The sequence below is a fragment of the Pristiophorus japonicus genome, chromosome 15, assembly GCF_044704955.1.
Source record: "Pristiophorus japonicus isolate sPriJap1 chromosome 15, sPriJap1.hap1, whole genome shotgun sequence".
Taxonomy (NCBI): Eukaryota; Metazoa; Chordata; class Chondrichthyes; family Pristiophoridae; genus Pristiophorus; species Pristiophorus japonicus.
Window position 1 is genome coordinate 157709063 of NC_091991.1, and position 26816 is coordinate 157735878.

Here is a 26816-nt window from a genome sequence, read left to right on the forward strand (position 1 = left end):
ATTACTTAAGTACTTTTGATTTGCAGTTGCTGACATGTCGGCAAATGCAGCAGCCAGTTTGTGCCGAGCAAAGTTCTATAAACAGTGAATAAGATAAATCACGAATTGATCTGTTGAGGGAATATTGTTGCTCAGAATTCCCAAAAGCTTCTCTACTATCTATAAGGCATAAGTAAGCAGTGTGAAGTAAAACTGTTTGCCAGGATCGGCACAGTTGCTCATGAACAATGCTCAAGAATCTTGACACCATTCAGCGCAAAGTAGTCTATTTGATTGGTACCTATGCACCAGCTTAAACATCCACACCCTGCACCACCCACATACCATAGTTGAAGCGTGTACTTTCTGCAGGATACACTGCAGCAGGTTGTCGAGGCTTCTTCGGCAGCTCCTCCCAAACCTGCGACCATCTAAGAAAGAAACCCTTGGATTTACATAGTGCTTTTCATGATCTCAGAATGTCACAAAGCACTTTAAAGCCAATGAAGTAATTTTGAAGTATAGTTACTGGTGTAATGTAGGAAGGACAAGGGCTGCAGGTGGATGGGAACACCATCCCCTCCAAGTCAACACCTTCCTAACTTGGACATCTATTGCTGTTCCTTCATCGTCACCGAGTTGAAATCTGGGAATTTTATTCCTAATAGCATTGTGGGAGCACCTTCACCATATGGACTCTAGTGGTTTAAGAAGGCGACCCACCACCACCTTCTGAAGGACAACTGGGGATGGGCAATAAATGCTGGCTTTACATTTTATAAATGAATAATAAAAACTCCAGGGCTTAGGTTTTCTGATTTAATTTACTCTAATTCGAATGTTAACCCTTTTAAATGGGATTACACTGAAGTGAAAATTCAGGCTTGGGAGAACACCTTGATCTTGAAATAGTGCCATGGGATCTTTTACATCCATATGTACAGGTACATTTCAAAACATGGTATCTGTGGCAAATGCAGCACTTTCTCAGTATTGCACTGACGTGTCCATATAGAATATGTGTTCAAGTCCTAGAATTGAGCTTCACCTCACAAATGTCTGACTCTGGAACTATCAACTGAGCCAAGCTGTTCTAAAATTATTAAATTTCACTTGGAAGCTATTAAATCATGAGAAATATAATACCGTATCTGTTAGAGGACTCATTCAACAATCCGTTGGAATTCATTATTTTCAGTGACCAAGAGCAATTTGTTATAAGCTCCACTTTTTACTTTATATGAAGTGGATGCTATTTATTTTGTGTTCTGAGGTTTAGACTATGAGCTTCTCCCAGTCACGATGTGCTGTGACTTCAAATTATTTATCTGTATTTTAAAATTTGAGGTCTTGCCAAAATTCCACCACCCACCTAGTCTTGTGTGATGTGGACCTCCTGCTTCACTCTCGGGTAACTCTGTAGTCAAGCAGGAATAAGATCAAAGGAAAAGCTGCTGCATTCTTTGTACTTGGTCTGTTGCTGAAAATCTACCATGGATGTAAATATGCAGCACAAATATAAATAGGTTATAAAATGAACCCCTGATAAACATCACTTTAGCAATCTTATAATGCGAGCAATTGACTTCGGTTGTCTGCGAAAGAGAAATTATTAAATTGCCTTTAGAGAAGAAGTTAGTTTTCATTTTGGTGTTTGACATTAAATGATGGTTTTCACATGTAGATTGATTTTTACTTTTATAAGTGAGTTTGTTGATGTAAATAGTAGGTTTTAAGATCAATATCAGGAAAATAAGTAACTAGTGGGGTGCCGCAGGGACCCCAACTATTTACAATCTATATTAACGACTTGGAAGAAGGGACTGAGTGTAATGTAGCCAAGTTTGCTGATGATACAAAGATGGGAGGAAAAGCAATGTGTGAGGAGGACACGAAAAATCTGCAAAAGGACATCGACAGGTTAAGTGAGTGGGCAAAAATTTTTCAGATTGAGTATAATGTTGGAAAGTGTGAGGTCATGCACTTTGGCAGAAAAAAAACCAAAGAGCAAGTTATTATTTAAATGGAGAAAGATTGCAAAGTGCCGCAGTACAGCGGGACCTGGGGGTACTTGTGCATGAAACACAAAACGATAGTATGCAGGTACAGCAAGTGATCAGGAAGGCCAATGGTACCTTGGCCTTTATTGCAAAGGGGATGGAGTATAAAAGCAGGGAACTCTTGCTACAGCTATACAAGGTATTGGTGAAGCCACACCTGGAATACTGCGTGCAGTTTTGGTTTCTGTATTTACGAAAGGATATACTTGTTTTGGAGGCAGTTCAGAGGAGGTTTACTAGGTTGATTCCGTGGATGAGGGGGTTGACTTATGAGGAAAGGTTGAATAGGTTGGGCCTGTACTCATTGGAATTCAGAAGAATGAGAGGTGATCTTATCGAAACATATAAGATTATGAGGGGGCTTGACAAGGTGGATGCAGAGAGAATGATTCCGCTGATGGGAGAGACTAGAACTAGAGGACATAATCTTAGAATAAGGGGCCGCCCATTTAAAACAGAATGACATAAGTGGCACGTGTAGTGAGTTGGTCTTACCGCATGAGAAGGATCCACAGCCAGCTAGGGAATGGAAGACCAGCAGGAAGAGTAGTACAAAGAAGATAGTGCAGAGGTCCCATCTGGTCATCCCCCTGCAAAACAGATACACTGTTTTGAGTGCTGTTGAGGGAGATGACTCATCAGGGGAGAGCAACAGCAGCCAAGTTCATGGCACCGTGGCTGGCTCTGTTGTACAGGAGGGCATAAAAAAGAGTGGGAGAGCGATAGTGATAGGGGATTCAATCATAAGGGGAATAGATAGGCGTTTCTGTGGCCGCAATCGAGACTCCAGGATGATATGTTGCCTCCCTGGTGCAAGGGTCAAGGATGTCTCCGAGCGAGTGCAGGACATTCTGAAAAGGGAGGGAGAACAGCCAGTTGTCGTGGTGCACATTGGTACCAACGACATAGGTTAAAAAAAAGGGATAAGGTCCTACGAGACGAATTTAAGGAGCTAGGAGTTAAATTAAAAAGTAGGACCTCAAAAGTAGTAATCTCGGGATTGCTACCAGTGCCACGTGCTAGTCAGAGTAGGAATCGCAGGATAGCACAGATGAATACGTGGCTTGAGCAGTGGTGCAGCAGGGAGGGATTCAAATTCGTGGGGCATTGGAACAGGTTCTGGGGGAGGTGGGACCAGTACAAACCGGACTGTCTGCACTTGGACAGGAACAGAACCAATGTCCTAGGGGGAGTGTTTGCTAGTGCTGTTGGTGAGGAGTTAAACTAATATGGCAGGGGGATGGGAACCAATACAGGGAGACAGAGGGAAACAAAAACAAAAGACAGAAAAGAGATGAGTAAAAGTGGAGGGCAGAGAAACCAAAGGCAAGAAACAAAAAGGGCCACTGAATATAAAAGGGCTGCAGGAGGGGTAAAAACTAAAAATCATGGTTTAAAAACTAGGATGAAAACACTCTACCTAAATGCACGCAGCATTAGAAATAAAGTAAATGAGTTGACGGCACAAATCATTACAAATGGGTATGATTTGGTGGCCATTACAGAAACATGGTTACAAGGTGGCCAAGACTGGAAATTAAACATACAGGGTTATGTGACGATTCAGAAAGATAGGCAAGAAGGGAAAGGAGGTGGGGTAGCTCTGTTAATAAAGGATGATATCAGGGCAGTTGTGAGGGATGATATTGGCTCCAATGAACAAAATGTTGAATCATTGTGGGTGGAGATTAGAGATAGTAAGGGGAAAAAGTCACTGGTCGGCGTAGTTTATACGCCCCCAAATAATAACTTCATGGTGGGGCGGGCAGTAATCAAGGGAATAATGGAGGCATGTGAAAAAGGAACGGCAGTAGTTGTGGGGGATTTTAACCTACATATCGATTGGTCAAATCAAATCGCAGGGGGTAGCCTGGAGGAGGAATTCATAGAATGCATACGGGATTGTTTCTTAGAACAGTATGTAACAGAGCCTACAAGGGAGCAAGCCATTTTGGATCTGGTCCTGTGTAACGAGACAGGAAAAATAAACGATCCCCTCGTAAAAGATCCTCTCTGAATGAGTGATCACAATATGGTTGAATTTGTAATACAGATTGAGGATGAGGAAGTTGTGTCAGAAACGAGCGTACTATGCTTAAACAAAGGGGACTACAGTGGGATGAGGGCAGAGTTGGCTAAAGTAGACTGGAAACAAGGACTAAACGGTGGCACAATTGAGGAACAGTGGAGGACTTTTAAGGAGCTCTTTCATAATGCGCAACAAAAATATATTCCAGTGAAAAAGAAGGGCGGCAAGAGAAGAGATAACCAGCCGTGGATAACCAAGGAAATAAAGGAAAGTATCAAATCAAAGACCAATGCGTATAAGGTGGCCAAGGTTAGTGGGAAACTAGAGGATTGGGAAAATTTTAAGCAACAGCAAAGAATGACTAAAAAAACAATAAAGAAAGGGAAGATAGATTACGAAGGTAAACTTGCGCAAAACATAAAAACAGATAGTAAAAGCTTTTACAGATATATAAAACGGAAAAGAGTGACTAAAGTAAATGTTGGTCCCTTAGAAGATGAAAAGGCGGATTTAATAATGGGAAATGTGGAAATGGCTGAGACCTTAAACAATTATTTTGCTTCTGTCTTCACAGTGGAAGACACAAAAACCATGCCAAAAATTGCTGGTCATAGGAATGTGGGAAGGGAGGATCTTGAGATGATCACTATCACTAGGGAGGTAGTGCTGGACAGACTAATGGGACTGAAGGTAGACAAGTCCCCTGGTCCTGATGAAATGCATCCCAGGGTATTAAAAGAGATGGCGGAAGTTATAGCAGATGCATTTGTTATAATCTACCAAAATTCTCTGGACTCTGGGGAGGTACCAGCGGATTGGAGAGCAGCTAATGTAACGCCTCTGTTTAAAAAAAGGGGGCAGGCAAAAGGCAGGTAACTATAGGCCGGTTAGTTTAACATCTGTAGTGGGGAAAATGCTTGAAACTATCATTAAGGAAGAAATAGCGGGACATCTGGATAGGAATAGTGCAATCAAGCAGATGCAGCATGGATTCATGAAGGGGAATCATGTTTAACTAACTTACTGGAATTCTTTGAGAATATAACGAGCATGGTGGATAGAGGTGTACCGATGGATGTGGTGTATTTAGATTTCCAAAAGGCATTCGATAAGGTGCCACACAAAAGGTTACTGCAGAAGATAAAGGTACGCGGAGTCAGAGGAAATGTATTAGCATGGATTGAGAATTGGCTGGCGAACAGAAAGCAGAGAGTCGGGATAAATGGGTCCTTTTCGGGTTGGAAATAAGTGGTTAGTGGTGTGCCACAGGGATCAGTACTGGGACCACAACTGTTTACAATATACATAGATGACCTAGAAGAGGGGACAGAGTGTAGTGTAACAAAATTTGCAGATGACACTAAGATTAATGGGAAAGCGGGTTGTGTAGAGGACTCGGAGAGGCTGCAAGGAGATTTGGATAGGTTAAGCGAATGGGCTAAGGTTTGGCAGATGGAATACAATGTCGGAAAGTGTGAGGTCATCCACCTTGGGGAAAAAAAAACAATAAAAGGGAATATTATTTGAATGGGGAGAAATTGAGTAGACTGGGCCTTTATTCGTTGGAGTTCAGAAGGATGAGGGGTGATCTTATAGAAACATTTAAAATCATGAAAGGGATAGACAAGATAGAGGCAGAGAGGTTGTTTCCATTGGTGGGGGAGATTAGAACTAGGGGGCACAGCCTCAAAATATGGAGGAGCCAATTTAAAACCGAGTTGAGAAAGAATTTCTTCTCCCAGAGGGTTGTGAATCTGTGGAATTCTCTGCCCAAGGAAGCAGTTGAGGCTGGCTCATTGAATGTTTTCAAGTCAAAGATAGATAGATTTTTAAGCAATAAGGGAATTAAGGGTTACGGGGAGAGGGTGGGTAAGTGGAGCTGAGTCCACGACCAGATCAGCCATGATCTTATTGAATGGCGGAGCAGGCTCGAGGGGCTAGATGGCCTACTCCTGTTCCTAATTCTTGTGATCTTATATTCTTAAAACAGAGATGAGGAGGAATTTCTTCTCAGGATTGTAAATCTGGAATTTGCTGCCTCGGAGGGCTGTGGAAGCTGGGACATTGAATAAATTGAAGACAGAAATAGACAGTTTCTTGAGTGATAAGGGGTTATGGGGAGCGGGCGGGGAAGTGGAGCTGAGTCCATGATCAGATCAGCCATGATCTTATTGAATGTCGGAGCAGGCTCGAGGGGCCGTATGGCCTACTCCTGCTCCTATTTCTTATGTTCTTTCGTAATGTTTGTGTGTTCGAGCACAAAAGACTTGGAGGTAGGTAGCTCATTTCTATTTAACTTTTTGTTTAATCCATAATAAGAAATGATAGAAGTGTAATCTGTGGTCTGAAAAGAACAATCTGATTCCCATTGGATTTATTTACTTTCTGATCACAAATAAACCTAGTCTATTAATATGAGGAATATTGTTTCAGCTGATTCAGATGTTTTTCTTAAAAATACACTTGTGTAACAAAATAATATGTCAACATAATTTTAAACCATTTGGTATAAGGCATTGAAAGATAACATGTATGTATTTTACATCAGCAAAGGAAAATCAACTGTTTGAATTATAGATACACAAGTCAGTTCAGTTTTAGTCATCACAACATTCTATACCTTGTAAATGATCTCAAACAGGAGCTGAATCAACACAACAATTGGGCAATTTTGCTTTCCTTTGCAGTTCTTAATGTTTCACATTTAGATTTTGAAAAATCCATTCTTTTATCTTAATCTGCTGAATATGAAGCTTTTGCTACCATAAATATTGGTAGGCACAAGTATATTCTCACCCCTTTCCTGCCCTGGCCCCTGGGCATTGATTCTACAAATTCTCTTGATACCATATTGAATGCAGCCCAAGTTAAATATAATTACTTTGTGTGGGGGGTATGAGTTTAAAGTGCCTGGTGGAATAGCAGGATCAAGATGAGTGCCATCAAAATTACTGCTGGAGGCAACAAAACACAATGGGAGGGAGGTAGATAACACTAAGGGCTAGAAATTCAGTAAAACTTTATTTTTATGCCAAAATTACCGTTTTTGTTTCACTACCATTAGTAGGCCCAATTTTCAGCCTTTAATTTGCACAGCGGTAAAAATCGGCGTTAGTCTGGGGCCGATAATGCTGCAAGAGAGGCCTTTGGAGGGGGATGGGGGAGGGGGGGGAAACAAAAAAAAATCACAAAACCCTTACCTACTAAATTGCTGAAAAAAATTAAAAAAAATAAAAACTTTAATTTACCTTTTTTGCAGGTGTTGAAAAAAACCTATACATGTTAGATTGTATAATGGGAGCCATAGCCTGTGACATATTTCCATTGATGAGGTGACTTAATTCATGTGGTGCTCAAGTTACCTGGTTGGCCTTTTATAGCAATACTTCACAACCAGTCACAACTTTGGCCAGCACTGCAGGTATGCTATCTTCAATTGATTTTAGTTGGAATGATAAGAATGTGGAACTCGCTACTTCATTAAGTGGTTGAGCCGATTAGCATAGATGCATTTGAGGGGAATCTGGATAAGTACATGAGTGAGAAAGGAATGAAGGCTATGTTGATTAGGTGAGATGAAGTAAGGTAGGAGGCTGGTGTGGAGCATGAACACCAGCAAAGACCTGTTGGGCAAAATGGCCTTTTTCTGTGCTGTAAACTTCTGTGTGATCTCTTGTCATTTTAAACTGATTCAATCACCGCTCAACTTTTTAAACGTGAGGAAATACAAGCCAAGTTTATGCAACATGTCCTAATCCTTTAAGCCCTGGTATCATTCTGGTGAATCTGCGCTGTACCCCTTCCAAGGCCAATATATCTTTCCTGAGGTTCGGTGCCCAAAATTAAACGCAGTGCTCCAGAGGGTTCTGATCAAGGCACTGTACGGTTGAAATATCATTTCCTTATTTTCGTATTCCAAACCCGTTCAGATAAAGGCCAAAATCCCATTAGCCATTGTGATCACTTTTTGGACCCGTGCATTAGCTTTTAATGATTGCGTACGCAGGCACATAAATCCCATTCCTCCTCCACAGCTCCCATCACTCACACCATTAAGAAAATACCGTTTTATCTTTCCCAAAATGGATGACCACGCACCTCCCGGATTGAACTCCATTTGCCAGTTTTTCCCACTCTCCCGTAGTCTATCCAGGTGCCTTTCTAACTTCCTGCTCCCATGTACACAACTTGCTGTGCCTCCTAACTTCGTGTCAAACCATAGGATGCAAAACTAGTACATATCCCCAAAATGGCAATGGTCACTTGTGTATTTAAGCAACCATTGTCACCAAATGAGCTAAAATACAGAGGCTTACACAAATTCATGGAAAATCCAGCAGACTGGGAGAACTATAAAAAGCAACAAAGAAAGTAATAAGGGGTGTAAAAAGTAATATGAAAAGAACTTGCAAGGGATATCAAAGCAAGCAACTTACAAGAAAGGGTGGAATGTGGGCCATTAAAGAATGCAAGTGAGACTGTATTTTTTTTTAAATGGTAGTATTTGTTCCAGTTGAACAGGAATACTGAAGCCATCGAAGTTGGCTCCTGCCAGAAACACTATGCTCTTGCTCCTGACACTATTCCCTCCCCAATTGCTCACTCAGTACACAACCTTGGTGTCCTGATTGATCTTGAGTTGAACTGTGTAAATGTAAAAGCTAAGGTTGGAGTCAGTACTTCCTGGCTCCAGCATATCTGGTTTCCAGAAGATGACTTTTGTCTCGGCTTGTTTGTGTGACGTGAACTGCACATACCCTGTGGATCATTTAAGCTGGAATTGATATTGGTACTATCAGAGGAAGAATTATTTAATCAAATCTATAATATCAAAATGTGTGACTTTATGTCTAGGCAAGAGGAACACAAGCCTGTGCTGAGCGAGAAAGAAAGGCGATCTAACCACAGGTTGGTCAAGAGAAAAATAAAACCCCAAGCAGACAGTATTACGAACTGTTACGAAGAGATTCTCTGTTGAAAGCTAATGGAACGTATTGTATGTTTAAAGACCTGGTAGTTTCCTACTGTCATTGATAAAAACTTGTGCAGCTTTGTATATGCCCAGCTTATTTAATGTTTATAAATAAATCTAATTAGTTAATTCAGAATCAGAACCCAGCTCAAACGTGGTGTGTTGCTGATCTAATTTTCTAAAGTGGCTGGGAGAGGAATAAAGTGCAATAGGCATCACCAATCTGGGATTGTGTAAGTCTTAAAGGATACAAGATCCCTGCAGGGGTGGAAAACCCAGGGCTGCAGATTCTGGTTCATAGAGGATGCTAGGTCTGCTTATGTGAAGTGTGTTGGGACTGTTACAAGAGGAATCTGCTCACTAGAGTTACATCACACAGGTGACCGATAGTTGAGATACCCCTGTCAAATACTGCCATCGATATCACCACAATGGAAGAGTTGAGGCCTCTTGCACCTTAATCTAATGTGACAAAATTGCAGTTTTCCATTTCCAAAGCTAAAACACTTTTGCCAAGCACACACTTTCATGAAACTGTGTCCTTTTCAGATAATGGCAAGAAGCCCTGTTTTTTTTTTACCTATCTGTGTAGTTTTTGTTGTGTATAGATTTAACTTGCACATTTTTGCAAAACCTGTTTATTGGATGAAAATCCCAGTAAAATTAGCAGAAGTGTGGCTATACAGTAATGCATGTAGGGAGGAGGAAAATACTAAGGATGTTGAAAAATACAGCTGTCCCTCACTGTAATATTGCTCTGAAGTCTTGTAACATTGTGCCGAGAGTAGTGCTGTATTTGTACAAAAGGCTGTGAATCACCATTCATAATTTGTAACTTGGAACTAAAATGATGGTCTGTATTTCACATTGCTGGATTTGATTACATCTCATCCAGCTGCAGCTCGCAAATTGGCTTTAGTAAACAAATTTTACCAAATATGTTTGTGCAAAATCTGCATTCTCTTCATAATCTTCGACAGTATAAAGTAGAATTGTTTGGGTATTGCCAATACTAGTATTAATTACAGATGTTAGTGCTATAGTGCTATATTTATAGTTTTTAGAATATTGTGATGAAGTAATAAGAACATCAGAAATAGGAGTAGGCCATTTGGTCCCTTAAGCCTCATGGCTGATCTGATCATGGACTCAGCTCCACTTCCCTGCCTGCTCCCCATATTCCTTTACTCGCTTATCCCTCAAAAATCTGTATCTCTGCCTTAAATATATTCAATGACCCAGCCTCCACAGCTCTCTGGGGCAGAGAATTCCATAGATTTACAACCCTCTGAGAGAATAAATTTCTCCTCATCTCCGTTTTAAATGGGCGGCCCCTTATCCCTAGTTTTAGTTTCCCCTATGAGTGGAAATATCCTCTCTGCATCCACTTTGTCGAGCCCCCTCATTATCTTATAAGTTTTAATAAGATCACCTCTCATTCTTCTGAACTCCAATGTGTATAGGCCCAACCTACTCAACCTATCTTCATAAGTCAACCCCCACATTGCCGGAATCAACCTGGTGAACCTTCTCTGTACAGCCTCCAATGCAAGTATATCCTTCCTTAAATACGGAGACCAAAACTGTACTCAGTACTCCAGGTATTGCATCACCAATACCCTGTATAGTTGTAGCAGGACTTCTTTGCTTTTATACTCTATCCCCCTTGCAATGAAGGCCAACATTCCATTTGCCTTCCTCATTACTTGCTGTACCTGCATACTAATTTTTTGTGTTTCATGCATAAGGACCCCCAGATCCTTCTGCACTGCAGCACTTTGCAATTTTTCTCCATTTAAATTATAATTTGCTTTTCTAATATTTCTGCCAAAGTGGATAACCTCACATTTTCCCACATTATACTCCATCCGCCAAATCTTTGCCCACTCACTTAGCCTGTCTATATCCCTTTGCAGATTTTTTTGTGTCCTCCTCACAATTTGCTTTCACACCCATCTTTGTATCATCAGCAAACTTGGCTACATTACACTCTGTCCCTTCATCCAATTCATTAATATAGATTGTAAATAGTTGAGGACCCAGCACCAATCCCTGCGGCACCCTACTAGTTACTGATTGCTAACTCTCTGTTTCCTGTTAGTTAGCCAATCCTCTCTCCATGCTAATATATTACCCCCAACCCCGTGAACTTTTATCTTGTGCAGTAACCTCTTATGTGGCACCTTAGTGAATGCCTTCTGGAAATCCAAATACACCACATCCACTGGTTTCCCCCTTATCCATCCTGCTCGTTACATCCTCAAAGATCACCAGCAAATTTGTTCCCTTTCATAAAACCATGCCTTCTCTGCTTGATTGAATCATGCTTTTCCAAATGTCCCGCTATTGCTTCCTTAATAATGGACTTCAGCATTTTCCCAACGACAGATGTAAGGCTAACTGGTCTATAGTTTCCTGCTTTTTGTCAGCCTCCTTTTTTAAATAAGGATGTTGCATTTGCGGTTTTCCAATCTGCTGGGACCGTCCCAGGATCCAGGGAATTTTGGTAGATTACAACCAATGCATCTACTATCTCTGCATTCACTTCTCTTAAGACCCTAGGATGTAAGGCATCAGGTCCAGGGGACTTGTCCGCCTTTGGTCCCATTATTTTACCTAGTACTACTTCATTAGTGATGGTGATACAAAAGAAGAAAGCCATGCAGCCTATCTCTACCTATAGCCCTTGATTAACCACTATTGGGATGTTTTTAGTGTCTTCTGATACAAAGACTGATAAAAATATTTGTTTTCTGCCGTTTCCCTCTTCTCCATTATTAATTCTCCAGTCTCATCCTCCAGGGGACCAACATTTACTTTAGCCACTCTTCCTTTTTATTTACCTGTAGAAACTTTTACTATTTGTTTTTATATTTTGTGCTAGTTTACTTTCATAATCTACCCTCTCAATTTTTTTTAGTCGTTCTCTGCTAGCTTTTAAAATTTCCCAATCCTCTGGCCTCCCACTAGTCTTGGCCACATTGTATGCCTTTGTTTTCAATTTGATACCATCCATTATTTTCTTAGTTAGCTACGGATGGTTATCTCTTCTCTTGCAGTCTTTCCTTGTGTTGCAAAAGTTATGCTATGTGACACTTGCACAGCTTTTGAATAACTAGATGTACTGAAAAACAAGGAGTCCAAAAGGACCCAATTAAAAACATAATTACTGTACAAGATAACCAAACCCATATGACCATGGCTAAGTACTTCTAAAAATGTGTTGAATCTTATTGTAAATGAACAAATCAGTGGGGAATTATATTGTCACGAGTGGTAAAAAGCTCTATTTGAGCTGTATCACAACTGTCACAATTTGCTTAAAGAGTTATTGAAATGTGGAAGTGCCAATTTATTAACTAATATGGGAGCAAAATGTAATAATTTCTTTTTGAAGACACTAGCCAAGTAACTAAAGCTTCATGGCAGATCTAGAATACATTGAAGAATAATACCTTGCACTTATGGGGCATTGGACATTAAACAGGATTTGGAAGAAGTTTTCGAGCAAAGGCTGATGGTGGTTGAAGCGGTAGGTTTTGAAGGTGGGTGTAGGAAGAAGGTGGGTGTAGGAAGAAACTGCTTGAGAGTAGGGGCTGTAATGGCTGATGATGGAGGAGGGGAATGCACATTAAATCAAAGTTAAAGGAACAGAAGGTGAGAGCTGGTATGTAAGCTTGGAAGATGTTGCACAGGCTAGATGGAGTAAGACTATGGTAGGATTTGTTAATTTAGCCAAGGATTCTGAAATGACTGCATTATGGGGCGGAAAGCCGATGCAGGTATTTGAGGATAGAGGTGGTATGCTAGCAGGAATAGTATGGAATAGGATATGGGCAATGAACAGGAAAAGAATAGTCAGTTGTTAAAACTTCCAATTTGATTGATCAACACTTGGCGTGGTCTTCGGGGGAAAGTAGTGGATTTTTAAAAAAGTTTAAATTATGTAAGAAGCTGCTGGATACTGATTGGGGGATTTTTTTTCTGGATGGATGAGTTGGGATAGGCTGCATGGCTTTCTTTTGTATCTAGTGATGTTGAGGATTACAGAAAACGGAAAACACTACATTTCAGCACTCAAACTGCTGTATATAGGATTATAGTGTTATAATTTCCTCTTACACACTCCCCGGTCATTCTCTCTCTCTCTCTCGCACAATTTATTTCTCTTTTGTGCACACATGCTTTCCTTTTTTTATCTCTCTCATTTTATCTCTCTCTCTCTCTCGCTCTCTCATTCACATCTTATTTCATAAAAATACATAAGTTACAATGCAGAAATAGGCCATTCGGCCCAACAGTCCATTTCAGTGTTTACCCTCCATGCAAGTAAATAGTTCTACTCCCATGTGCCCATCCATATTCCTTCAACCCCATTTCCTTTATCCACCTATCTAACCTAATCTTGAATGTTGACATAGTTTCTGCCTCAACTACTAACCCGGGAAATGAATTCCACAAGTACTAGGATGACACTAAGTTGGATGGCAGTGTGAGCTGCGAGGAGGATGCTATGAGGCTGCAGAGTGACTTGGATAGGTTAGGTGAGTGGGCAAATGCATGGCAGATGAAGTATAATGTGGAAAAATGTGAGGTTATCCACTTTGGTGGTAAAAACAGAGAGACAGACTATTATCTGAATGGTGACAGATTAGGAAAAGGGGAGGTGCAACGAGACCTGGGTGTCATGGTACATCAGTCATTGAAGGTTGGCATGCAGGTACAGCAGGCGGTTAAGAAACCAAATGGCATGTTGGCCTTCATAGCGAGGGGATTTGAGTACAGGGGCAGGGAGGTGTTGCTACAGTTGTACAGGGCCTTGGTATTGTGTACAGTTTTGGTCTCCTAACTTGAGGAAGGACATTCTTGCTATTGAGGGAGTGCAGCGAAGGTTCACCAGGCTGATTCCCGGGATGGCAGGACTGACATATCAAGAAAGACTGGTTCAACTGGGCTTGTATTCACTGGAGTTCAGAAGAATGAGAGGGGATCTCATAGAAACGTTTAAAATTCTGATGGGTTTAGACAAGTTAGATGCAGGAAGAATGTTCCCAATGTTGGGGAAGTCCAGAACCAGGGGTCACAGTCTAAGGAAAGGGGTAAGCCATTTAGGACTGAGATGAGGAGAAACTTCTTCACCCAGAGAGTGGTGAACCTGTGGAATTCTCTACCACAGAAAGTTGTTGAGGCCAATTCACTAAATATATTCAAAAAGGAGTTAGATATAGTCCTTACTACTAGGGGGATCAAGGGGTATGGCGAGAAAGCAGGAATGGGGTACTGAGGTTGCATGCTGCACCTATTTTCTATGTTTCTATGAATAGTTTGCTTCTACCTACCCTGTCTCATACCTTTTCAGAATCTGATGACGGGTCAGCAAACCCAAATGTTAACTTGATTGATCTGTGCACAGGGGCTGCCTGACCTAATGTGCTTTTTCTGTATTTGTAGCATGACAGATTTACATAGGCAGTTTCTATTATGAATGTGAACATAATGTGGCACACTAGTACCACAATAGTCTGAGTCCAAAAGGTTGTGGGTTCATGCCTCACTCCATAGACGTCAGCACATAATCTAGGCTAATACCTTAGTGAAGCGCTGCTCTGACCAAGGTGCCGTCTTTCAAATGAGACATTAAACCAAGGTCCAAACAAGTACTGTTGCAATAACAGGAACCTGAGCTGCTGCAGATGAATCTCAGTTGGCTCAAGGAACCCTTGTAGAATACCAATAACAAATCTTCACATGCTACTTTTCTTGAGAGTGGTACACTGTTGTTGTATGGAACTTAAGGGGAGTGTGGCAATATTATAATGCTCCTGTGAAGTGCCTTGGAACATTTTACTACGTTAAAGGCGTGATATAAATACAAGTTGTTTTTTCCTCCTATATGTAGAAGTTCTTTTGTCTCTTGTATGTAGAAGTTCAAATGTAGTACTAACTGTCTCAAGGTTGTTGGTGTACTGCACCTTGAAAGTACTCCAGTACAGTTGTCCAAATCTTTCTGTTCTTCTAATAGCCATCGAGGCCAAACTGGTGTCATGTCTTTCCTCAATACAGTAAGTCTTCCTCGATTCCGAGGGACTGCCTATGATAATGATTATGATGTTTCTGACTGCACTTTGTTATGCAACCTAATGTGCAATCATAAACTTTTGGAAATAGACATTGCTCCTTGGGGTAAATCAGCACAGCTTTTCCAATTTCAACAAGGCAATTCTGAGTGGTTTCCAATAGTAATAGGAAACTATTGAAACCTAACACATCCACAGGCTATCCATGCATACCCCTTTATTAATAAATCAAAATAGGCTTGATGTGAGTGTGAGCTGGGCCATATGTCATGAAATTTAATGCAGAGAAGTGTGAAGTGATGCATTTTGGAAGGAAAAATGAGGAGAGGCAATATGAATTAAATTATACAATTTTAAAATGGTGCACGAATAGAGACCTGGGGTTTATGTACACAAATCTTTGAAGGTGACAGGACAAGTTTATAAGGCTGTTTTTAAAAAAAAAGCAAACTGGATCCATGACTTTATAAATAGAGACATAGAATACAAAAGCAGCAAAGTTATGCTTAACTTTTTTATAAATTACTGGTTAGACTCAGCTGGAGTATTGTGTCCAATTCTGGGCACCACACTAGGAAGGATATCAAGACATTGGAGATGGTGCTGAAGAGATTTACCAGAATGTTAGCAGGGATGAGGGGCTTCAGTTATATTGAGAGACTAGAGAAGCTGGGATTGTTCTCCTTGGAGCAGAGAAGGTTATGGGGAGATTTAATACAAGTGTTGAAAATTATGTGGCATTTTGATCGAGTAGACAGGGCAAAACAGTTTCCACAGAGAACACAGATTTAAGATAATTGTCAAAAATCCATGGAGAAATGAGTTTTTTTTAAGCATTTTTGTTACGATCTGAAAAGGGTGGTGGAAGCCGATTCAGTAGTAACTTTCAAAAGGGAGTTAGATATATACTTGAAGGTGAAACTCACAGGACTATGGGGAAAGAGCCGGGGAGTGAGACTAATTAGATAGCTCTTTCAAAGAACCGGCACAGGCACAATGGGCCAAATGGCCTCATTTGCTTCTGTATGAATGTATATTGGTGAATATATAGATATGCACCAATTTGAGAACCCTTGTTGACAAGGACAGAACTGTAATCTACAGTCTACAAGATTTTGGTTTATTGGTTAATTTTTTCATTTTATCAACAGTGGTGAGCAATGTCGGAAGAACCACCTCCTCCATATCCTGGGGGGCCTTCTGCCCCATTGCTAGATGAGAAAGCAGAACAACCACCATCAACAGGTAGCAACAATACTTTGACTAAAAGATTTAATGGAAAAATTAGATACCTAAAGAACAGATCTACTCTCCACCTGCCAAACACCATATATTGAAAATATCTTGAAAGAATCTGAAGACTTTTTAATTTAAAAAAACGTAATTGTTCTGTGTGATTGGAATTATTAATGGTATTAATAGTCCTTAATTTGTTTACCACATTTTTATAGACAAAGTACAGAAATCAGATAAAACTAAAATGTATAGGATAGAACTAAACTTTACTTTAAAATAAGTTAACCATTCTCATTATTTTGTTATGGAAGCATACTCTCTGATGTCCAAACCTATATTGTGCAGTTTTATTAATGTATTTAAATTTTTTTTTTAAGGAGTACTGAATTACCATCTATCAATTTTTAATTTATTAAAAGTCTTGCTTCTATTGTGTACTTCCTGTTAGTCATACTTTTACCATAACACTTTGTGGATTGGTTCAATGTAAAACAGTAGCAAATCAGAAGAGGCAGAAGGAAAGTGAAAGTTAAAAGCAAAGAAAATAGCTAGAAAGCTGCCAATGTAAAGCAGTCAGACATAAAAAGACCTTTAGATGATCATACTATTTATTTATTTTTAAATGAATGTGATTCAATTGGATTAGTCAAACTATTTTGGGGGGAAAATGATCTGATTTTGCTTTCTTGCTAAATGAAAACTCGTGCAAATTAAGGTTTTAGACAAAATAAAAGAATTACAAATACATATTTCACAGTATTGAACCATTTAATTGATTTTTGTATCTTTTAATACCTTAATTTCAATATTTCCATCCAGAATGGTGACCGTTAGTTGAAAGCAGATTCTACAGTTTGATTGTGTGCGTTGTAGCATTTTTAAAGGTGGGTGAAGGAGGTTATTGTTGGTTTCCAAGGCATGTACTGCAAGCTTACCTAGATCTCCAGGCAAGAATCGACCTCTCAAAGGTATGGGCAATTGGGATTTGTCCAAAGACGCAAGACCCCAAATAATCTAGGTTAAGAGTGTTTTGTTGATGGTTTGAAATATGAATATTCAAATAAATGAAAGCTGAGACAGAGACAGTTAGTCAGGGAGAGATTAGATTCCCCAGCAAGATTTCTCCTTGATTAATAAGTGCTTCATTAAGTTTATAGTTTATGCCATGTTAATTGTATCCATTGTACTTTTGTTGCAATATAGAAAATATTTTTCCCTGTTTCTTTAGTATATATGCCACCTGCTACCACTATCACGCAACCTCATGGAACTTCTGTCCCACCTGATGGCGGACCACCTCCTTATGAGCCAATGGCACAACCAGGATTTGTACCGCTTCACACGCCAGCAGAAGGTGGTATGCCCATGCCACCACATGGTAATGAGACTTCTAAAACATTGGTGTGATTGTTGAATTTATTGGTATAACTGACTGCTGAAGGTGATGCCCATTATAAATGTGAAATGATACTGGGTCATTTGCAGTTAATGTATGTAAGGGGCAGGTTTGCTGCACAATAAGGACTTTGTCAGAAATGTTCCTGGGGAATGATACCTGCTACTCTATTTGAATTCAACCTTGTATTGACAAGAAATAGAATTTAAAACTTTTAAAGAAAATCGTTCCAGTACCATTCTAAAAGTATATATGGCACTAATTTCCAGTGGCCCTGGCTGAATAACATGAGATCAGCTCAATTGCACAACTTTCTGGCTCATCACTTGTAATAATATGTGGAGTAGGCACCCGATGTGTTTCAGCAAATCGGACGGCCGCAATTATATTATCGGCCACATATAACCTTTGCACTTTCTTTCAAGCACTGGGCAAGGCATTCGGTCATTCCGCTGTGGTGCTTGGGGTAGAATTCTGTCTAAACTAATGGGATGGCAGCTGTGGAGTTCCTATGTAAAATGAGTACGGCACAATCTCAACCGAGTTCCATTTAGTCATAAATCCCTGGTACTGAATTGGTCATAATTCAGGGTAGATTGACACTAAATATGTAATTTCACTCCTGAGATTGCTCGTGCATAATCATAGAATCATAGAATCGTACAGCACAGAAAGAGGCCATTTGGCCCATCGAATCTGCACTGGCTCTTTCGAAGAGCAATCCAATTAGTTCCACTTCTTGGCTCATTTTACTCTTTCTCCCCCCCCCCCCCCCCCATCCATGTAATTTTTTTCTTCAAAAGTTTTTATCTAATTCCCTTTTGAAGGCTATTATTGAATCTGTATCCACCACCCTATCAGGCAGTGCATTCCAAATCCTAACCACTTGTTGAGCTTTTGCTCACGTTGCATCTGGTTCTTTTGCCAATCACCTTAAATCTGCCCTCTCATTATCGACTCTTCACCAACTGGAAACTGTGTCTCTTTATTTATTCTATCTAAACAGTTCATGATTTTGAAATACTTCTATCAAATCTCCTCTTGGCCTTATCTGCTCTAATGAAAAACTCCATCTTTTCCGGTCTATTCACGTAACTGCAGTCCCTCATCCCTGCAACTATTCTAGTAAATATCTTCTGTACCCTCTCCAAAGCCTTCACATCCTTCCTAAAGTGTAGTGCCCAGAATAATGAGAAATTTATACTGGTGAAATTACTGTTGAGAATTTTCTGCCGCTCCATAACGTACACATTATCTGGCTTCTATGATGAATCCACCAATTACCACGGGGCCATTTCACGGGCAGCAACTCTGTCACAGAGCAATCTTCCTTTTACTGAACAAAGTTGTTATTTTGCCTCAGTCTGTGTTTTCTGTTCCAAGCCTATTTCAGAACCTGCCATAAACCAAGTAACTCTGATGGTGGTCTTGTATCCTTGTGAAAGACTAGTCACCATTCTTCAGTATTGTGGAAGTTGAATTCTGGTGGGGAATAGGCCATCCATATCTATTATAGTTTTAATCTCTCTAAACAATAGCGTGCAAGGGAAAGAGGTGTTTTATTTGCAGAATTGCATGTGAATATGACAACAGTTTTCCATCACTGAGCAGGTGCGGGGATTGTAGAATGTCGATGTTGCCAACCTTGGACATTCTTACTGTTTTGTCAATTTGTTATACTTGGTAATGTACAGAACTGTAAAAGACCATCGTGGTTCACCCAAGTTCAAAAATACCATCTCTTGTATCCCTCAATCACTTTTTCACATTCTTGATGGGTGTGTAGATATGGGAATATAAGCAACTCCAGAGGAGCCTAGAAGCCACTGTTGCTGCAGCTTGAGATTTGGTATGAGCTTAGTCAAAAGTTTTTAATTTAATGAAGAAGAAAAAATGGTGCCAATTTGAGGAAAATTCAGAAGACTTTAATAGCTATTGTGTATATGTAATAATTGTTTGTTTTTCATTTATTGTTTCGAACAGGTTACTATCCACCAGCTGGGCCATACGCACCTCCAGGCCATTATATACCCCCGCCTGGGCTCTACCCACCCCCGCCTGGGCTTTACCCACCCCCTACTGGGCACTATGCCACTCATAGTGGACAAACAGCAACAGTTATAGTTCCCCCAGGTGCAGCAACAACAGTGACCGTGCTACAGGGGGAGATGTTTCAAGCTGCACCAGTGCAGACCATGTGCCCTCACTGCCAGCAGGCTATCACAACCAAGATCACCTATGAAGTAGGCTTATTGAATACTTTATTCTGCCTTTTCTGCTGTTTTGTGGGGTAAGTTGCTGTCGAAGCAGGATGATAACAAGAGTGTATGGATATATCTTTGTTTGGAGTTGCATAGAAATGACAACATTGGAATTGAATTGAACACTATATTGAATTTCATCTGCCAACTTTTGGCCCATTCCACCACCATATCAATATCCTCTTACAGCGTCCTTTGGTCCTCAGAATTGTTTACTATGCCTTCTATTTTAGTATTGTCTGCAAATTTGGACGCCATTCCTTCTAGTTATATATCCAAATCATTGATGTACACACAGAACCGAAGTGGTCCCAGAACAAACTTGTAGGACACTGCTAGCATTTCCAACTGCCCTTAATGCTGTCTCTCTGTTTCCTCCCTTCGAACCAGTTTTTAATCATTGCCCTCCTAATTTTGTTTCAATTAATGTTTTCCAATAGTCTCCTGTGTGGTAGCTGGTCAACCATTTTCTGAAAGTCTATGTACATCCACTGTAGTTTTCCTCATTCTGTTACATGGAACTTAACAGGTTTGTCAAGCAATATCTTCCATTCTGAAATCTGTGTTGGCTAATGCTTCAGATCGATTATCTTTCATCAGAACTTCTGAAACGTTAATTCTGTTTCTCTCTGCACGGATGCTGCCTGACCAGCTGAGTGTTTCCAGCACTTACTGTTTTTATTTCAGATTTCCAGCATCTACCTTAATTTGCTTTTGTTTTAGTTAACTATACCTGTCACTTTCCACTTATCCTCTACGAACCCACTATCCTCTCCTCTTGGGGTTAACATGTCCCATTTAACAATTCTCTTTTTACTGGTACAGTATAGTTATTGCAAAATTTTCAAATCCTTCCGATGCCCTCGCCCCTCCCTATCTCTGTAATCCAGCCCCACAATCCCCCGAGATGTCTGCACTCCTCTAATTCTGCTCTCTTGAGCATGCCTAATTATAATAGCTCAACCATTGGTGGCCGTGTCTTATGTTGCCTAGGCTGTAAACTCTGGAACTCCCTGCCTAAACCTCTACGCTTCTCAACCTCTCTTTCCTCCTTCAAGACGCTCCTTAAAACCTACCTCTGCAGCTCGGAGTCAAATTGTTTTATCTCCGAATACCCCTGTGAAGCGCCTTGGGACGTTTCACTATGTTAAAGGCAAAATTAAATACAAGTTGTTTTTAATATTTCTTGAGATGCTCTCCCCAAACTCCCTCCTTGATTTCATAATGCCTCTCTTAATCTATTTCCTTATTTTGTCACATTTTTATTATTTTAATCTTGCCTATAGGCAACATTTGCTCTTCTCTTCAATTTTAGTTTACTTTTGTTCATTTATCCATGCCATTCTGAGACTTGAAGTAGTCGTTTGTAATGGTATATGTTAATTCTACAGTTTTGTAATATCCTTTTTTAAAAATATCCCATTATTGATCTGTCGTCCTGTGTGCTAATTTCTCTTTCCACCTCAACTCGCCCAGCTCACTCTTTTTCTAAAAATCTGCTCTGTTCTAATGCGGTACCTTTTTTTCTGTTTTTCATCTTTTGTTTTCTTTTGTTTTCTCTTTTCCCTTTCTATTTGGACCTTAACCCTAATCATATTATGATTACTACCTATGAGGGGCTCACTCACACTTAACTTGTTTAACTCATCTACCTAATCTATTTCATTATCGTAACTACATTAGCAGTCACTCTCCCGTTGTAGGAACCTGAACATAGTGCCTGCACGCATTTAGGACTGCCATTCCTTGACTATGTTGATTCCTTCTCTGACCCAATCAATGCTTAGATAATTAAAATCTCCAAGAACAATTTTGTTATTTCTTACTCATCTCTGATTTGTTGACAGATTTATTCCTCCATTTTCTTCCCACAATTGGGGGTTCTGTCCACTAACATAACAATCCCTTTTTTAAAGATAATTGGTAAAAGAACCAGAGGGGGATGAAGAGAAATTGTTTTATGCAGCGAGTTGTTATGATCTTGAATGCACTGCCTGAAAGGGTGGTGGAAGCAGATTCAATAGTAACTTCAACAAAGAATTGGATATGTACTTGAAAAGAAAAAAATGCAGAACTATGGTGAAAGAGCGGGAGTGTAGGACTAATTGGATAGCTGTTTCAAGGAACTGGCACAGACAGCATGGCCTCCTGTGCTGTAAGATTCTATCATTATCTTTGATCTCTAACTATGTTGACTCTGAAATGTTTTTGTGTACATCAGTGTTCTCTGCAGCATGTATTTTTTTCCTTCAGCTTATTGTCATTCCTCCTCCACCTTTCGTATCCTGTCCCTCCTAAAAAATATATATTCTATACTTTATGCTAAATTATTTTTTATTTCCATATTTACTTAATTTATTTCTGCTTTCTCTACTTGGTATTTCTGATTGCTTTTTATTTTCCCTGCCCATGATTCTTTCTCGTTTAAGTGACTCTTCACTTCTCATTCTCTGGTTTGCTCCTTTTCTGTCCAGATGTAGCCCATCCTTGCAGAATAGTTTCCATCTTCCCCAGAGTTGGTACCAGAGCCCCATAAAAGGGAAACCCTTTTCTTGACACCACTTATTTAGCCATGTGTTGGGCTCCCTAATCTTCTTGTCCTTCTCTATTCTAGCGTGTTGTTGTTGGAGTAATCCATAGATTAACATCCTTGAAGTCCAGCTCCTTAATCTAAACTCCTTTTGCAGGATTTCAAGTCTTTTCCAATATTGCGTTTTACATGGAATCACAAAGACATCATTCTGCATCCCCTTCCATAATCTTTTCCAGTCTTTCTGAAATGTCACTTACCCTTACCCTAACACCTGAGAAGCAACAAAGCATCCAGGACTTTCGGTCTGGATTGTAAAAGATGATATTTAGTTCTCTTAACAACCAAGTTTCCTATTACCACTGCATTCTTAACTGAATTGCTAATGTCCCTCACCACTCCTGAGCCATCTTGTGTATGTTGGTGCCATTGTAATTCATTTAATGGTCCTGCCTAGAGTCATCACCCTCCCCACAGAAAGCCAGTGCTGCAAATGTGATAAACATAGAAACATAGAAACATAGAAAATAGGTGCAGGAGCAGGCCATTCAGCCCTTCTAGCCTGCACCGCCATTCAACGAGTTCATGGCTGAACATGAAACTTCAGTACCCACTTCCTGCTTTCACGCCATACCCCTTGATCCCCCGAGTACTAAGGATTTCATCTAACTCCCTTTTGAATATATTTAGTGAATTGGCCTCAACTGCTTCCTGTGGTAGAGAATTCCACAGGTTCACCACTCTCTGGGTGAAGAAGTTTCTCCTTATCTCGGTCCTAAATGGCTTACCCCTTATCCTTAGACTGTGACCCCTGGTTCTGGACTTCCCCAACATTGGGAACATTCTTCCTGCATCCAACCTGTCCAAACCCGTCAGAATTTTAAACGTTTCTATGAGGTCCCCTCTCACTCTTCTGAACTCCAGTGAATACAAGCCCAGTTGATTCAGTCTTTCTTGATAGGTCAGTCCCACCATCCCGGGAATCAGTCTGGTGAATCTTCGCTGCACTCCCTCAACAGCAAGTATGTCCTTCCTCAAGTTAGGAGACCAGAACTGTACACAATACTCCAGGTGTGGCCTCACCAAGGCCCTGTACAACTGTAGCAACACCTCCCTGCCCCTGTACTCAAATCCCCTCGCTATGAAGGCCAACATGCCATTTGCTTTCTTAACCGCCTGCTGTACCTGCATGCCAACCTTCAATGACTGATGTACCATGACACCCAGGTCTCGTTGCACCTTCCCTTTTCCTAATCTGTCACCATTCAGATAATAGTCTGTCTCTCTGTTTTTACCACCAAAGTGGATAACCTCACATTTATCCACATTATACTTCATCTGCCACGCATTTGCCCACTCACCTAACCTATCCAAGTCACTCTGTAGCCTCATAGCATCCTCCTCGCAGCTCACACTGCCACCCAACTTAGTGTCATCCGCAAATTTGGAGATACTACATTTAATCCCTTCGTCTAAATCATTAATGTATAATGTAAACAGCTGGGGCCCCAGCACAGAACCCTGCGGTACCCCACTAGTCACTGCCTGCCATTCCGAAAAGTACCCATTTACTCCTACTCTTTGCTTCCTGTCTGACAACCAGTTCTCAATCAGGCTAATTTGCTCTGGGCATTGCAGCTCTAGCCTACCCCTCCTCACTTTCCCTGAGTTGTGAATAGTCACCACAGCTTCCTCCAGCACTTCAACTCCCCAGCTCTCAGTGGGATGACTACCCTCTGAAACTATTGCCCCATAAACCCCTCTTCCCTCCCTGATATGTTGGATTGTCTACAACTCTACCTCAAGTTCTGAGATCTTGAGCTTAAGTAATCTCAGTTGGAGATGCTTACTACAGATGTGTTTCTCTGAGTTACTCAGGCAAGCACATCTGTAGGAAGTGTCTCCAGTCCTACAGATGTATAACATTGGTCTTTCTAGCTGTCAGCCACACTCTCTCTAGCTAAAAGTCTCAGACAGATAGCATAGTATGACCTCAACCAAAAATAATTGGACCTGGTAACAGTATCTGTTGATGAAATACACAATTGCTCGATTTTGTTATTGGCTTGTTAATACTTAAATTGGAGAGAGATTTAGATCAGTTATGCACTGGGCAGAAAAGTTTTGCACATGGATTGAAAAAATATGCAACAAATATTTGTTTTCTTTTCTAAGGAGTTATTTGTAACATTATCTACAAATGGAATTTTGTCTGTTTTAGTACTTTTTTGTGTTACTTTTCTTTACTAGTATCTCAGTGACCAATGTACTAACTACAATGTCGCTCCAGACTGACATACTTGACTCTGTGAAAATGATCATGGGGTTGGGGTCGGATCAGAAGGTGCAATTGGCATTGGGCCAGGTTAAGAGAGCAGTGGCTGGGATCCATTACACCACATCGACTTTCAAGTGCAGCATAGTACTATAATTTAACACTGTTACTGTCATTCTTTTTCCTCTTGGGTTTTGAAAGATGAACACGCATTGTGATTGATTTCTGAGTGTGTACAAGTCAACGGGGAAAAGTAAATATGGTACAGGGTTAACCCAACAGCCGAGAAGTCACACCAGATCGAAGTATGTGATTTTCAGCACAACAGTAGGCACTGCAATCTTTGAAGCATAACATTCCCCTCACAAGCTTAGTTAAAGTTTTTGTTGCGAGCTTTGTCGATCAGCTTACATCTGACTTTGAATTGACTCTATGGTGAGGATTTCACGATTTGGAAAATCTGCAATTTATGAATTAGAAAGTGAAATACTGACCTTGTTTCATGGGACATAATGATGTTTTTGCTAGAGACTAGTTTCCCCTACAGGTTTGTATAGAATTTGAACCTAGTTCCTTGCATGCGAAAATTTTAATTTTCTAGTGGCCTTTGGCCCCTGTTGTTGAAAGACATGTTGAATGATATCTGTATTAGATACAGGCAGCTAATCACACGTGAAGGTGATGAGTTCATGCCCTGTTTTGTTTGGATTGCAAAGCCCATGCTTTTTCTATTCCTAAACTTTGTTGAATGCATTGGAGAATAAAAAATACGATTTGGTTTTGATTGTAAAGAATCTTTAAAGTAATTGGTAGGAGGTTTAAAGGGGATTTAAGGGCAAGGTTTTCACCCAGAGGGTGGTGGGGATCTGAAACTCACTGCCTGAAAGAGTGGTAGCGGCAGAAACCCCCACCACATTTAAGAAGTACTTGGATATGCATTTGAAGTGCCGTAACCTACAGGGCTACGGACTAAGAGCTGGAAAGTGGGATTAGGCCGGCACGGACACGATGGGCCAAATGGCCTCCTTCTGTGCTGTAAATTTCTATGAAATATATAAAATGAATAGGAAACTTTGAGCGTGATGAGGTCATTTCCTATGTAAAGCAAGTCTGGTGAAACCATTTTAAAAAGCAAATGGAATGCTTGGGTATGTAAGCCAGCACAGTAGTGGACAGGTACAGAGTTTATGCTGGGGCTTTATAGTACACTGTTCACCATATTTAGAGCACTGCTAAGTTTTGGTCACCATGGAAAGCAAACATGCATTTGAGAGGGTGTAGCAACAAGAATGATTGAATGTAAAGAGGATGACATACCAGAACAAGTGAAGAGAAGCTCAAGCTCTAGTGTAGAAGAGAATTAGTAAAATACTAAATAGTGTAGATAGATAAACCTAAAACATTACTTGAAAGTTAAGTTAGGCCCACAGGACCAAAGGATAAAACTTTAAATTTGTGAACCGTATTTGAGTTTTTTTTACCCGAATGGATGATAAATATTTGGAATGATTTTCTCGATAAGGTAGTGACATTCAGAATCTAGTTAGATGCTGGGTTGGGGGAAGTTTGGTTGCAGGGGGATAAGGTTGATATGCCAGCTGCTTCTTCTAATCCTGGACTGCTCTTGCATGTGATTAATATTATTCACGCAGAGCAATATTCATCACGTAAAGGAGCAGTCCAGGATTTTAAAATTGGGATGCTTTAACGGCTGTAATTATGGAATATAAATGCAATTTCTCTTTCTCTCCTTTCTTTCTCTTTCTCTCCTTTCTTTCTCTTTCTCTTTTTTCTCTCTCCTCTCGTGCGCTCTCTCTCTCTCTCCCTTCTCTCGCGCGTGCGCGCTCTCTCTCCCTCCTCTCTCGCGCGCGCGCGCTCTCTCTCCCTCCTCTCGCGCGCGCGCGCGCGCTCTCTCTCTCCCTCCTCTGCGCGCGCGCTCTCTCTCCCTCCTCTCGCGCGCGCGCGCTCTCTCTCCCTCCTCTCGCGCGCGCGCGCGCGCTC

At 40.6% G+C, this 26816-nt stretch overlaps 1 protein-coding gene across 12 annotated transcripts in view; it reads left to right on the plus strand.

Annotated features, from left to right (window-relative positions):
* The window catches only part of cdip1 (cell death-inducing p53 target 1), a 95516-nt gene that overhangs the window by 47683 nt on the left and 21017 nt on the right, over positions 1 to 26816 (plus strand). For 5 of the 12 annotated variants that reach the window (XM_070901185.1, XM_070901182.1, XM_070901180.1 and 2 more), the window contains 3 exons: positions 16269 to 16362; positions 17582 to 17731; positions 19733 to 20039. In XM_070901185.1, coding sequence (XP_070757286.1) covers positions 16278 to 16362; positions 17582 to 17731; positions 19733 to 20039 — 542 coding nt within the window. In that variant the 5' untranslated portion in view covers positions 16269 to 16277. Of the gene's footprint in view, positions 1 to 7327; positions 7490 to 8922; positions 8977 to 9050; positions 9065 to 16268; positions 16363 to 17581; positions 17732 to 19732; positions 20040 to 26816 lie in introns of those variants that run through there. The other 7 variants (XM_070901178.1, XM_070901175.1, XM_070901176.1 and 4 more) reach the window with 4 other exon arrangements.